The 14444-nt window shown below is 37.5% G+C and overlaps 1 protein-coding gene across 1 annotated transcript in view; it reads left to right on the top strand.

Annotated features, from left to right (window-relative positions):
• Positions 1–14444, top strand: part of Ctnna3 (catenin alpha 3) — a 1643966-nt gene that overhangs the window by 40737 nt on the left and 1588785 nt on the right. The window contains exon 3 of the mRNA XM_076834267.1: positions 13062–13254. Coding sequence (XP_076690382.1) covers positions 13062–13254 — 193 coding nt within the window. The remainder of the gene's footprint in view (positions 1–13061; positions 13255–14444) is intronic.

Genomic DNA, 14444 nt, shown 5'->3' with positions numbered 1-14444 from the left:
ATTTTTATTACAATAGATTGCTGGATAGGGCTGAGATTGAGATCCCATTTTCTATGTCGTGGATGACAAGGACTTGGAGAGGAGCATAAGAGAGAGGGAGTAGCTCAGATGACCTCTGAGTTTCTGCCTCAGACTAGAGATGCCAGCCCCTGAGGTAAGAAATACAGATGGAGAACAGTTGGGTTGGTGGAAAGCTTCTACTTTGGGCATGCTATGTTCAATGTGTCTATTGAATTAAACATTAACTATTTCCTTGGCTTTAAAAACTTTTCTTACTTAAGCTGAAACTTACTTCCTAGCCTGTTTCTCACCTGCTTTCCTCCTGTTTTTACCCTATAGTCTGTCACTCTTGACTATCTGCAGTTTTTTAGATAAAAATAATCTCCATCTCTGCTCCTTTGTACATGGTTTCCTTTACCTGGCTCACCCTCCTTTCTTTCTCTCCTATTAGAAAACCATTTGTCTTTAGGGGGCTCTTTTTAGAAGGTCTACTTAATCCTTGTGAATATGTGTTTGCATTCACAAGCACTTTCTTTGTATTTATTTCTTTGTAAGTAGTTATTATTCTGTCTTTTATATTGAAGCTAGTTGTGTATTTTTCATATTATCATCCTGGAGCTTACTTGTATTTATTTCCAAACTGCTTTGGGTATTATTTTGAACACAGTATGAACTCAATAAATGGTTATTGGCTTGAGATGATGTGGTTAGTTTTGGGGGATTGCTGGGCTCACAATCCTTTGATTTTCCTCAGTACTTTTGTTAGTAAAGATTACTTGGGATAGGAAGTAAGGAACAGGTACAATTATCAATGGCTTAAGGAATGGATATCCCCATCTTCTCCCCAGAATGGGATGATATACTTTTTACTTTGACAGATCACTGGTTTTACTTATCTACAATTTTATTTTTTACTCTTCTAATTTCTTTCAGAGCCCTGCTGAAGTTTTAGATAATTAACATGGCTTAAATGTTTTATACTTTATTCCATAAATTAAAATTAACTCAAGGGAACAAAAGCAGCCCTGAAGCCTCCCTGAGCTATTGGAAGAAGGTTAAAATTCAAAGTGTTTTAGCTCAGAAACAAAGAGGATAGCTGTTAATATGGACTTTAAATGTCACAATGATAGTAGAATTAAAAGAAAAAAGTTAGGTTGGGTAAAAACATAGTTGTAGAGTATAAATGCATTAACAAGTTGGCATTAAAAGCTTTCTACAAAGCTAGTGCTGAGATGCTAAAGCAATTCTTGCACTGATGCAACAAATGAAAGTTAATCACAATCTCATGTCATATCCTGCAAGTTCCTATTGTGTGCTACCGTGGCTCTATATAATGTCAGTTGAAGACTTGGTTCACTAAGCATATCAATTTAATTTTCTGTATCTTTGGAGCACCTAGAGTAACCCAATGGAATTAGGAAAGATTACAAAAAGCTTTCTTTGTACTCCATACATTTTTAACATATAAATATCATTTGCCATTTAAGATATATCTGGTTTTATGGAATTTTAAACTTGCAGAATTAATAATGTAGGAGTTTCTCCTTTTTTTTTTTTGTTAATACTTTAAACCTTGAATTTAGGACCATTTCAATGAGAATTCCTTCCTGTATCTTTGATGAAGTTTTGTCTTTGTAGCCCAGCACAGATTTACAGACTAAAGAAAAGAGAGCAAGCCTAACTCCTCCAAATCTTCAAGCCTGGAGATTTCCCCCCATATGAGAATGAAGTTTAAGTTCAAAAAAAAAAAAAGGGGGGGGGGAGGGCTGGGAGGAAATGGAAAGGGTATGTATCAGAGATAAAATGTAAAGTTAGTTAACCATAAGCTTGGATTCTATATTAGAATCATCTCTGCTGCAAGTTCCAACTAAAAGTTTTAAGTTCTTTATAAAAATAGAACTGACTTTGTACTAAAAAAGAAAATAAGGAAACAGAAATTATTTTACAGAATAACTTGAAAGCTAATTTTACTGGTTGCTGGTATTCCTTCGGAGATGGGAGACCTTTTCAAATAACATACACACCCCCACCTCCTTGGTGAGAATCATCTGCCATAGTGAGTCACAGTCACTGTTGGGAGTAGGTTATATTCCTGAGGTGAGTTGGGGTGAAAAAAAGGTGCACATTTCTTTTTTCCCACAGAATTGCTAAGTCATATTTACTTTCTGAAATAAAATGACTATTTGAGAATGTCACTTAACTTTAGTCAATATTAAATGAATATATTAGGTATTTTAAAAGAAGATAAAGTTTCAAACAAGTGAAATTAACAATTACAATTGCATTTGTTTTTAAATGGAAATGGAATGTTCTTATATATATATTTTTTTCACATTTCCTACTTCTCTGGCATTTATTATAAGGTACAAAGCATTTCTGGAATGCTCATTTTAATTTCAAAGCCTAGGCTATTCAGTGGAAAACATTTGGTGCATGGAGGATCCAAACAATAGAGGAGGAATGTGCAGTGGGAAGCATCATGAATTGTGGCACTTAAAATACATTCAGGAGGAACATTTCAGACAATGATACTTATTCTTATTTTAAACAAAAGTCTTAAACTAGGTGTTATAGTTTGTCTTAATCCAGACAAATATCTTCTAACTCTTGCTATGTAAATTAGAGTGACTTTAGTGGGATAATTGCCTTTTGGACTTTGGGAAAGCCCATGTAATAAATCAGGCTCATTCTCATCCTTATATAAGGCATAATGAAGACCCATGACCCTATTTAGCTGCTTGTAAAGCATATAGAATGTGCTTTGTTATCTGCCCTCATAATTTTTTTCTGTTTTGGGGACTCCAGGAGCAAGATAAGATTAGGCCCAGAGAATACCTTTTACAAAGATTCTCATAACCTATGTATCCACGTGGGGAACAGACTAGGAAATACACTCTAAATACCAACCAATATTTGTGTCATGTCATGCATTTTATTTATTTTTTATTTTTTTTCCTCCTTTTAAAATTTTTATTCTATTTCCCATGAGCTTTTATATATACATACTAAAATACATAATATACAATGTATGTCAAATTCTTTGTTAACTGAGATATATTACAATTAAATATATCAATTAATAAGAAAGATATTTACTTGATATATATTACATAATCACATATAAATATGCCTGTTACTATTTTGAGGATGCAAATTATTCTTATAATTATTATTTTTTTTTATTGTTGGTTGTTCAAAACATTACATAGTTCTTGATATATCATATTTCACACTTTGATTCAAGTGGGTTATGAACTCCCATTTTTACCCCATATACAGATTGCAGAATCACATCAGTTACACTTCCATTGATTTATAAATTGCCATACTACTGTCTGTTGTATTCTGCTGCCTTTCCTATCCTTTCCTATCCCCCCTCCCCTCCCCTCCCCTCCCCTCTTCTCTCTCTACCCCCGCTACTGTAGTTCATATCTCCCCCTTGTATTATTTTTCCCTTTCCCCTCGCTTCCTCTTGTTTGTAATTTTGTATAACCCTGAGGGTCTCCTTCCATTTCCATGCAATTTCCCTTCTCTCTCCCTTTCCCTCCCACCTCTCATCCCTGTTCTTCTTCTCATGCTCTTCGTCCCTACTCTGTTCTTAGTTACTCTCCTTATACCAAAGAAGACATTTGGCATTTGTTTTTTAGGGATTGGCTGGCTTCGCTTAGCATAATCTGCTCTAAAGCCATCCATTTCCCTCCAAATTCTATGATTTTGTCATTTCTTAATGCAGAGTAATACTCCATTGTGTATAAATGCCACATTTTTTTTTTTTATCCATTCGTCTATTGAAGGGCATCTAGGTTGGTTCCACAGTCTTGCTATTGTGAATTGTGCTGCTATGAACATCGATGTAGCAGTGTCCCTGTAGCACGCTCTTTTTAGGTCTTTAGGGAATAGACCGAGAAGGGGAATAGCTGGGTCAAATGGTGGTTCCTTTCCCAGCTTTCCAAGAAATCTCCATACTGCTTTCCAGATTGGCTGCACCAATTTGCAGTCCCACCAAAAATGAACAAGTGTACCCTTTTCCCCACATCCTCACCAGCACTTGTTGTTTGACTTCATAATGGCTGCCAATCTTACTGGAGTGAGATGGTATCTTAGGGTGGTTTTGATTTGCATTTCTCTGACTGCTAGAGATGGTGAGCATTTTTTCATGTACTTGTTGATTGATTGTATGCCCTCCTCTGAGAAGTGTCTGTTCAGGTCCTTGGCCCATTTGTTGATTGGGTTATTTGTTATCTTATTGTCTAATTTTTGAGTTCTTTGTATACTCTGGATATTAGGGCTCTATCTGAAGTGTGAGGAGTAAGATTTGTTCCCAGGATGTAGGCTCCCTATTTACCTCTCTTATTGTTTCTTTTCCTGAGAAAAAACTTTTTAGTTTGAGTAAGTCCCATTTGTTGATTCTAGTTATTAACTCTTGTGCTATGGGTGTCCTATTGAGGAATTTGTAGCCCCACCCCACAGTATGTAGATCGTAGCCAACTTTTTCTTCTATCAGACGCCGTGTCTCTGATTTGATATCAAGCTCCTTGATCCATTTTGAGTTAACTTTTGTGCCTGGCGAGAGAAAGGGATTCAGTTTCATTTTGTTGCATATGGATTTCCAGTTTTCCCAGCACCATTTGTTGAAGATGCTATCCTTCCTCCATTGCATGCTTTTAGCCCCTTTATCAAATATAAGATAGTTGTAGTTTTGTGGATTGGTTTCTGTGTCCTCTATTCTGTACCATTGGTCCACCTGCCTGTTTTGGTACCAGTACTATGCTGTTTTTGTTACTATTGCTCTGTAGTATAGTTTGAAGTCTGGTATTGCTATACCGCCTGATTCACACTTCCTGCTTAGCATTGTTTTTGCTATTCTGGGTCTTTTATTTTTCCATATGAATTTCATGATTGCTTTCTCTATTTCTATAAGAAATGCCATTGGGATTTTGATTGGCATTGCATTAAACCTATAGAGAACTTTTGGTAATATCGCCATTTTGATGATGTTAGTTCTACCTATCCATGAACAGGGTATATTTTTCCATCTTCTAAGATCTTCTTCTATTTCTCTCTTTAGGGTTCTGTAGTTTTCATTGTATAAGTCTTTCACCTCTTTTGTTAGGTTGATTCCCAAGTATTTTATTTTTTTTGAGGATATTGTGAATGGAGTGGTTGTCCTCATTTTCATTTCAGAGGATTTGTCGCTGATATACAGGAATGCCTTTGATTTATGCGTGTTGATTTTATAGCCTGCCACTTTGCTGAATTCATTTATTAGCTCTAATAGTTTCTTTGTAGACCCTTTTGGGTCTGCGAGGTATAGAATCATGTCATCTGCAAATAGTGATAATTTAAGTTCTTCTTTTCCTATTTTTATGCCTTTAATTTCTTTCGTCTGTCTAATTGCTCTGGCCAGTGTTTCGAGAACTATGTTGAACAGAAGTGGTGAGAGAGGGCATCCCTGTCTTGTTCCAGATTTTAGAGGGAATGCCTTCAATTTTTCTCCATTCAGAATGATGCTAGCCTGAGGCTTAGCATAGATTGCTTTTACAATGTTGAGGTAAGTTCCTGTTATCCCTAGTTTTTCTAGCGTTTTGAACATAAAGGGATGCTGTACTTTGTCAAATGCTTTTTCTGCATCTATTGAGATGATCATATGGTTCTTATTTTTATGTCCATTGATTTCCATATATTGAACTGGCCTTGCATCCCAGGGATGAATCCTACTTGATCATGGTGCACAATTTTTTGATATGTTTTTGAATTAGATTCGCCAGAATTTTATTGAGGATTTTTGCATCTAGGTTCATTAGAGATATTGGTCTGTAGTTTTCTTTCTTTGAAGTGTCTTTGTCTGGTTTAGGAATCAGGGTGATGTTGGCCTCGTAGAATGAATTTGGAAGTTCTCCTTCTTTTTCTATTTCCTGAAATAGCTTGAAAAGTATTGGTATTAGTTCCTCTTTAAAGGTTTTGTAAAACTCTGCTGTATACCCATCCGGTCCTGGGCTTTTCTTAGTTGGTAGTCTTTTGATGGTTTCTTCTATTTCCTCAATTGATATTGGTCTGTTTGGTTGTCTATATCCTCCTGACTCAATCTGGGCAGATCATGTGACTTAAGAAATTTATTGATGCCTTCACTATCTTCTATTTTATTGGAGTATAAGGATTCAAAATAGTTTCTGATTATCTTCTGTATTTCTGAAGTGTCTGTTGTGATATTGCCTTTTTCATTCCGTATGCTAGTAATTTGATTTCTCTCTCTTCTTCTCTTCGTTAGCATGGCTAAGGGTCTGTCAATTTTATTTATTTTTTCAAAGAACCAACTTTTAGTTTTGTCAATTTTTTCAATTGTTTCTTTTGTTTCGATTTCATTAATTTCAGCTCTGATTTTAATTATTTCTTGCCTTCTACTTCTTTTGCTGTTGTTTTGCTCTTCTTTTTCTAGAATTTTGAGATGAAGTATGAGATCATTTATTTGTTGGTTTTTTCTTTTTTTAAGGAATGAACTCCAAGCAATGAATTTTCCCCTTAGAACTGCTTTCAATGTGTCCCATAGATTCCGATATATTGTGTCTGTTTTCATTTATCTCTAAGAATTTTTTAATTTCCTCCTTGATGTCTTCTATAACCCATTGATCATTCAATAACCTATTGTTCATTCTCCAAGTGATGCATGATTTTTCCTTCCTTCTTTTATCATTGATTTTCAGTTTCATTCCATTATGATCAGATAAGATGCATGGTATTATCTCTACTCCTTTATATTGTCTAAGAGTTGCCCTGTGACATAATATATGATCTATTTTTGAGAAGGATCCATGTGCTGCTGAGAGAAAAGTGTAACTGCTTGATGTTGTGTGGTATATTCTATATATATCAATTAAGTCTAGGTTATTAATTGTGTTATTGAGTTCTATAGTTTCCTTATTCAACTTTTGTTTGGAAGATCTGACAAGTGGTGAGAGAGGTGTGTTGAAGTCTCCCATGATTATTGTATGGTGGTCTATTAGACTCTTAAACTTGAGAAGAGTTTGCTTGATGAATATAGCTGCACCATTGTTTGGGGCATATATATTTATGATTGTTATGTCTTGTTGGTGTATGGTTCCCTTGAGGAGTATGTAGTGTCCCTCTTTATCCCTTTTGATTAACTTTGGCTTGAAATCTATTTTATTTGATATGAGTATGGACACTCCTGCTTGTTTCCGAAGTCCATATGAGTGATATGATTTTTCCCAACCTTTCACCTTCAGTCTATGTATGTCTTTTCCTATCAAATGTGTCTCCTGTAGGCAGCATATTGTTGGGTCTTGTTTTGTGATCCATTCTACTAGCCTGTGTCTCTTAATTGGTGAGTTTAAGCCATTAACATTTAGGGTTATTATTGAGATATGGGTTGTTCTTCCAGCCATATTTGTTTATTTATGTTACTAAACATGGTTTGTTTTCCTTTTTGATTATTTTCCCCCCTTTACTGTCCTACCTCCCACTGTTGTCTTTTATTGTTTTTTTCCATTTCCTCTTCCTGTAATGTTTTGCTGAGGATGTTTTGAAGACATGGTTTTCTAGCTGCAAATTCTTTTAACTTTTGTTTATTGTGGAAGGTTTTAATTTCATCTTCCATCCTGAAGCTTAATTTCGCTGGATACACGATTCTTGGTTGGAACCCATTTTCTTTCAGTGTTTGAAATATGTTATTCCAGGATCTTCTAGCTGTCAGAGACTGTGTTGAAAGATCAGCTGTTATCCTGATTGGTTTACCCCTAAGTGTAATCTGCTTCCTTTCTCTTGTAGCTTTTAAAATTCTCTCCTTATTCTGTATGTTGGACATCTTCATTATAATGTGTCTAGGTGTGGATCTCTTTTGATTTTGCACATTCGGCGTCCTGTAGGATTCTAGGATTTGGGATTCTGTCTCATTCTTCAAGTCTGGGAAGTTTTCTCGTATTATTTCATTGAATAGATTGCTCATTCCTTTGGTTTGGACCTCTATACCTTCCTGTATCCCAATGACTCTTAAGTTTGGTCTCTTTATATTATCCCATATTTCTTGGATGTTCTGCTCATGGTTTCTTAACAGTCTTGCTGAGCTGTCTATGTTCTTCTCCAGTTGAAATACTTTGTCTTCATTGTCTGATGTTCTATCTTCTAAGTGTTCTACTCTGCTGGTAGTATTCTCAATTGAGTTTTTAAGTTGGTTTATTGCTTCCTGCATTTCTAAGATTTCTGTTTGTTTGTTTTTTATTACCTCTATCTCCCTGTATAGTTGATCTTTTGCTTCTTGGATTTGTTTATGTAATACATTGTCGAAGTGGTCGAAGTGGTTGAAGTGATCTTTCATTGTCTGATTTTGCTGTCTAATGTCTTCCTTGAGACTCCATATCATGTGAAGCATGTATATCCTGAATTCTTTATCTGACATTCCATCTGCTACAGCTATTACCTCTTCTAAAGTTGAGTTGACCTGCATTGCCTGTGGTCCTTTCTTTCCTTGTTTTTTCATATTGCTCGTGTTTCTTTCTGCTTGGTGAAATTGTTGTGTTTTTGAAATTTTCCCCCTATATATTTATATTGCTCTTGTATAGTTAAAAAGTCTCCCTTGCAGGGGCAGGCGACGGCTCTGCTCCTCCTCCAATTGGGGTGATCTGTCTACCACGCTGGCGGGCCGCTGGGACTGTTCTGCCGGTTGGTTACAGGTTTGCCTACCTTGGAGGCACGGGCAGCAGCTCTGCTGTGCCCCTCCTCCAATTGGTGTGACGTGTCTACCACGCCCGCAAAACCCTGGGCCTTTTCTGCCGGTCGGTTGCAGGTTTGCCTACGTTGCAGGCGTGGGTGGCGGCTCTGCTCTGCCCCTACTCCAATTGGGGTGACGTAACTACCATGCCTGCGGGCCTCTGGGCCTCTTCTGGGCGCGGGCGGCGGCTCTGCTCTGCCCCTACTCCAGTTGGGGTTATGTATCTACCATGCCGGCAGGCCGCTGGGCCTGTTCCTCCGGCGGTCGCAGGTCTGCCTACCTTGCGGGCATGGGCGGTGGCTCTGCTCTGCCTCTATTCCAAATGTGGTGACATGTCTGCTGCGCCAGCAGGCCGCTGGGCCTGATCCGCCCATCAGTCACAGGCCTGCCTACCTTGCGGGTGTGGGTGGCGGCTCTGCTCTGCCCCTACTCCAATTGGGGTGGCGTGATTACCACTCCAGCGGGTCACTGGGCCTGTTCTGGGCGTGGGCGGAGGCTCTGCTCTGCCCCTCTGGCCTCCACAGTATTCAGAAGGACCCGGACTGAGAAGCAGTTTCCGCGGGTTCTTTATCCCTGGGCCACAGCAGTTCCGGGAGCCAGAATTCGGCCTCTCCGGGCTCGGTGCATGCTCCGATAGGAGCAGGCTCCAAGAACCAGTTTCCGCGGGTTCTATAGCCCTGGGCCAGAGCAGCTCCGGGAGCCGGAACTCGGCCGCTCCGGGCTCGGTGCATGTTCCTATAGGAGCAGGCTCCAAGAAGCAGTTTCTGCGGGTTCTTGAGCACTAAGTCTGAGCAATTTGTCTGCAAGACGCAGACAAATGTCAGCCTGAAATTACCTGTTCTATAGCTTAAAGAGCTGCGATCAGTCGAAAACAGGGATGGTGTCGTCAGCTCTCCAAGATGGTGGCCGCTGGCTTCCTCTGTGGTCTGACCAGTGTGGAGAACCGAACTGGACCGTTCCTTCCCCCATCTCAAACCCAGAATTCAGCTCTGAGCACAGCAAATGCACAGCTGGCAGGAGCCCGCAGAATCAGCAGCGCTGCATCTCTGCGCCGCTAGCTTGTCACAAATGTAATATTTCTTAAATTGTTCTGGCTATCCCTGAGACTCCGTTCATATTGCCCCAGAATTTCCTCCAGGGTAGAGTTCCCTGGGGAGTCTGCCATGCATAGACTCTGGGCCCAGAGATGGGAGTTACACAGGGAAATGTCCAGTGCACTCCCTTCAGAGAATAGGCCTACATGTCATGCATTTTAAAAGACACATTACCTTATTTAACTTTCACATCGTTTTTATTGAATGAGCAAGGAAAGAAAGACTTGCCACAAGATATTTCACTATGAGTCATGAATACTGGAATAATGGACATTGAAGCCAACAAGGGCAGGTGAATAGGAGATCAGACAAAAATGTTTATGTACATATTTCCCCCATAGTTTAAAAGTTCTTAATTTCTAGCTGAACAATCGGTCCAAATAGCTAAATTAACATACATCTAATGCTCCATAAAAACAACAAGCAAAATTTTTAGGGGCTTCAGAACATGAAGGGTTTTATATAGTTTGTTGTTAAAGATGTGGTGCATGATTATCATAGCTTCAGCTATTTGATGAGATGTAGGAATCTCCCTCCCTCCCTCTGTCACTCCTTCCCAACCTCTTTTTAAATTTATTTTTATTGACAAATAATTGTGTATACTTAAGGGGTACAATAATGTTTTTTGATCTATGCTTACAATGTACAAAGATTCAATCAAGCTAATTAACAACCATCACCTCACTAACTTCTTATTGGAACCTTTATTTCAGTAGGAGTTTCAGGGCTTCTAATTTAGATACTGTATACAAGTTTCCCAGCCTTTCTTTTGTGATGGAGATTTTTAAGCTTTGCTTATAAAAATTTTACCCAAAACTTGCTATCAGGATCTAAGTTTTAGTTAAGAAATAGAAAGAATAGATATTTTACATAAAGTAATTTGGTGTGTGAGGTTTTTGTTTTCAAATACAGATGCTTAGTTTTCATTTCCAAATAATGCTCTTATCATGAGTTTGTTCTTATTTTTGTTAAGATTCATTTCCTTCTCTCTCAAAACTTTAATAGGGTTTAATTAACAAATAAAAATCGTTTACATTTATGGTATACACTTTAATGTTTTGATACATGTATACATTATGCAACGATTAAATCAAGGCAATTAACACATCAGTCACTTCACAAACTTATTTTTTTTGTGGTTAGGAATTTGTTTTTAATTTAATAAACTTACATAAGCAATACAAGTTTATTATTAACACATTCAGGCATTTCACAATATAGACGTTAAAAAGTTCCTCCTTTTAACTACTCAGTTCATTAAGCCATTGTATTGTATTTATTGAACACCTACTTTATACATTTTCTGAGTGCTGGAGAACAAAATATGTTTTGTGCTTTCATGGATTTTACATTTTTTAGTATTACATTTGTTGTATTTATATTCTTAGTACATTTTGTTTATATAGTAAACATATAAACAAAAATGTCAGGCTCAGTTAGTGTTTTTGTTACTGGATGGAGTAACAAAATTATTGTATTCTTGAAACAAAGATTTCAGTTCAGAGATACAATTAGAAAAGCATGAAGGGTTTATTTAGTGAAATGGAAGTATACCTCTGACATGGAATGGAGTGCCTTCAATAGAGGATACATTGTGTGTTTTTATATTTGCCCTGGGAACCTCCCTTCTCATGAATTATGTGTTTGGGGCAGTTACAGTGATTTCCTGCCATGGCTTAGTGCACCTGCGCAAATTTAGTCATATTGGAAAATTTTCCAGCATATAGCGAATCCATTTTCTACAGATATACAGGGAACTGTGACTATAAGAATGGCCATTTGGTTGTCACCCAGGGCAGAGCCTAAATTTCTTTTCCTTGTCTCCCATGCTCATTATCTACCTAGCCAACTAACATTTTGTGAGAAACAAAATTGAGTAAGGGGATAGAGTGTGAGAAGGTGATAATGGGGTTTTCAGGAAAGCCATCCTGATAGGGGACTTTGAGTAGGACCTGTTGGAGAGGCCCAGTAAGGTAGGGGAGAGTATAGGGGAGAGGTTAAGGAGGTTGCAAAGGGCAAGAAAGATCATATGGAGATTTGGGCTTTATACCCTGAGGTAACCACTGCTTTGTATATTTCAGACTGTTCTTCTCACTCAATATCAATAATTTCTGTTCTCAACCTAAATAGTCTAATACCTACCTAATTATTATTTTTGATTCCCTCAATACAAGTTGCTGGCTACAAAGATATATATATATATATATATATATATATATATATGTGTGTGTGTGTGTGTGTGTGTGTGTGTGTGTGTGTGTGTGTGTATTTATAATTTGATAATTTTGAGACAATTTTTTGCTTTTCCTATTTTGACTGCTTTATCTAGACTTTGTTTTTTTCAGTTACAGCTTTTTAAAATTAATTAATTAATTAATTTTATAGTAGAATGCATTTTGACATACAGTACACAAATGGAGCACAGCTTCTTATTCCTCAGACTTTACATGGTTCAGAGTCATTCCCCTAATTTAATCATACATGTATATAGGGTAATAATGTCTGTCTCTTTCTACTATCCTTCCCATCCCCACAGCCCTACCTTTCCCCTCACTCCCCTCTACACAAACCAAAGTTTCTTCATTCTTCCATATCTCCCCACCCCAGTATGGATCAGCATCCACTTATCAGAGAAGACATTCAGCCTTTGTTTTTTTGGGATTGGCTTATTTGACTTAGCATGATATTATCTAGTTCCATCTATTTACCTGCAAATGCTATAATTTCATTCTTCTTTAAGACTGAGTAATATTCCATTGTGTATATATACCATATTTTCTTCATCCATTTATCTGTTGAAGGGCATCTAGGTTGGTTCCATAGTTGAGCTATTGTGAATTGAGCTGCTGTAAATATTGGTGTGGCTGTGTCACTGTAGTATGCTGATTTTAAGTCCTTTGGGTATAGATGGAGGAGTGGGGTAGCTGGGTCAAATGGTGGATTCATTCTGCTTTGTGAGGTTAGATGCAGTTTTTAATTAAAACCACACACATACATACACACAGTCATCTCAAGCATTCTTTCAATAGTAAAATTGGAGAGATTCAATATCTATGGCTCTCTCTTCAATTGTATCTTTAGGTGATTATGCTCCTTAGGTGCCATGACTTGATGTCTGGGAATGTACCCAGAGTACTAGGAATGAATCACTGTACTATGAAATGCTTTTCTTTTAGGTTATAATATCTCAAGGCTGTTTTCACAGATTGTCTCACGAGTTACTTGTATTTTTCCAATTTCAGGTTACCACACTTGTAAATTGTCCCCAGAATCCTTCCAACAGGAAAAAAGGACGTTCAAAAAGAGCCAGAGTCCTCCTAGCTTCTGTAGAGGAAGCAACTTGGAATTTATTAGACAAGGGAGAGAAGATTGCCCAGGAAGCCACTGTTTTAAAGGAAGAGCTTACTGCTGCACTCCAGGAAATTCGCAAAGAAAGTAAGTGTTCTAGTCCTGGTCAGGAGCAAACTGCATATCCTTAGGGTTTTATTTACTGACTTAGATTTGTGAGTGTTTTGTTTTTGTTGGCTTGTGTTTATTAGTCTTTCACAGAGCTGTGAAGAGCTAGCTGTGGGAGGCAGAGGGGCTCATTAGACAGCTCCAAGGCTTAGTATCCCAGTCATGGTTCTTCTCCTTAGTTTTCAGTCCCTGCAGACAACTTTCCCCCACAACCATACAATAACTTATCCATAATAAACGAAGAGAAGAGTAATGAAGCTGAAGACATATTTGCCCATACATAAATAAATTATAAAGCCTTTTATAAACAGGAGATAGAAGCTTAGGATATGAATGTTTCAGAATGACATTTTTAAATTTTTCAGTTCTCTGGAGGGTTAGGTTTACTAAACTTTAAAAAAATACTTTGACTAAACTAGGCATAACCCATGTTCCAACTTAATTAATATTAGTTAATAAAGGCATTTATTCAAACTTTTCATATCGTGTGATAGATAATATAATAATTTTTCTGATGATTGTAATCCTCTACTGCCAGATTTAAAAATGGTTATTATTGGTGCATTATAATTATACATAACAGTAGAATTCACTGTGACATATTCATACATGCATATAACATAATTTGATCAATTTCATTTTGTAGTACCTTTTTCTTGCTTCTCCTTTTCCTGTCTCCTATCCCCATCCCCTATTCTACTGGTATCCCTTCTATTCTTCCTTCTCCTCTTCTTCCTCATTCCCTTCTGTATTACTTCCTCCTCTCCTCCTCCTCCTTCTAAGTAGTGCATTTTAACTATACATAAAAGTAGGGTTCACTGTAGTACATGGAGACATTGACATAGCATGTTCTGGTCAATTTTATTCCCCAGTACCTCTCTCTGCCCTCCTCTTCTCCCCCTCTCAATCCTCTTCTTCTATTCTATTAGTCTCCCTTCTATTTTTGTGAGATGCCTCCCTCTCTAGCTTTTACATATGAGAGAAAACATCTGACTCTTGACTTTCTGAGTCTGACTTACTTCACTTAGCATGATATTCTCTAGTTCCATCTACATACCAGTGAATAACATAGCTTCGTTCTTCTGTATGGTTGAGTAAAACTCCATTGTGTACGTATACCACATTTTCTTTATCAGTTGATGGACACTTAGGCTGATTCTAAATTGAGT

Source organism: Callospermophilus lateralis, chromosome 15 (assembly GCF_048772815.1).
Source record: "Callospermophilus lateralis isolate mCalLat2 chromosome 15, mCalLat2.hap1, whole genome shotgun sequence".
NCBI classification, from domain to species: Eukaryota; Metazoa; Chordata; class Mammalia; order Rodentia; family Sciuridae; genus Callospermophilus; species Callospermophilus lateralis.
This window is presented reverse-complemented; position numbering and strand designations above follow the sequence as displayed.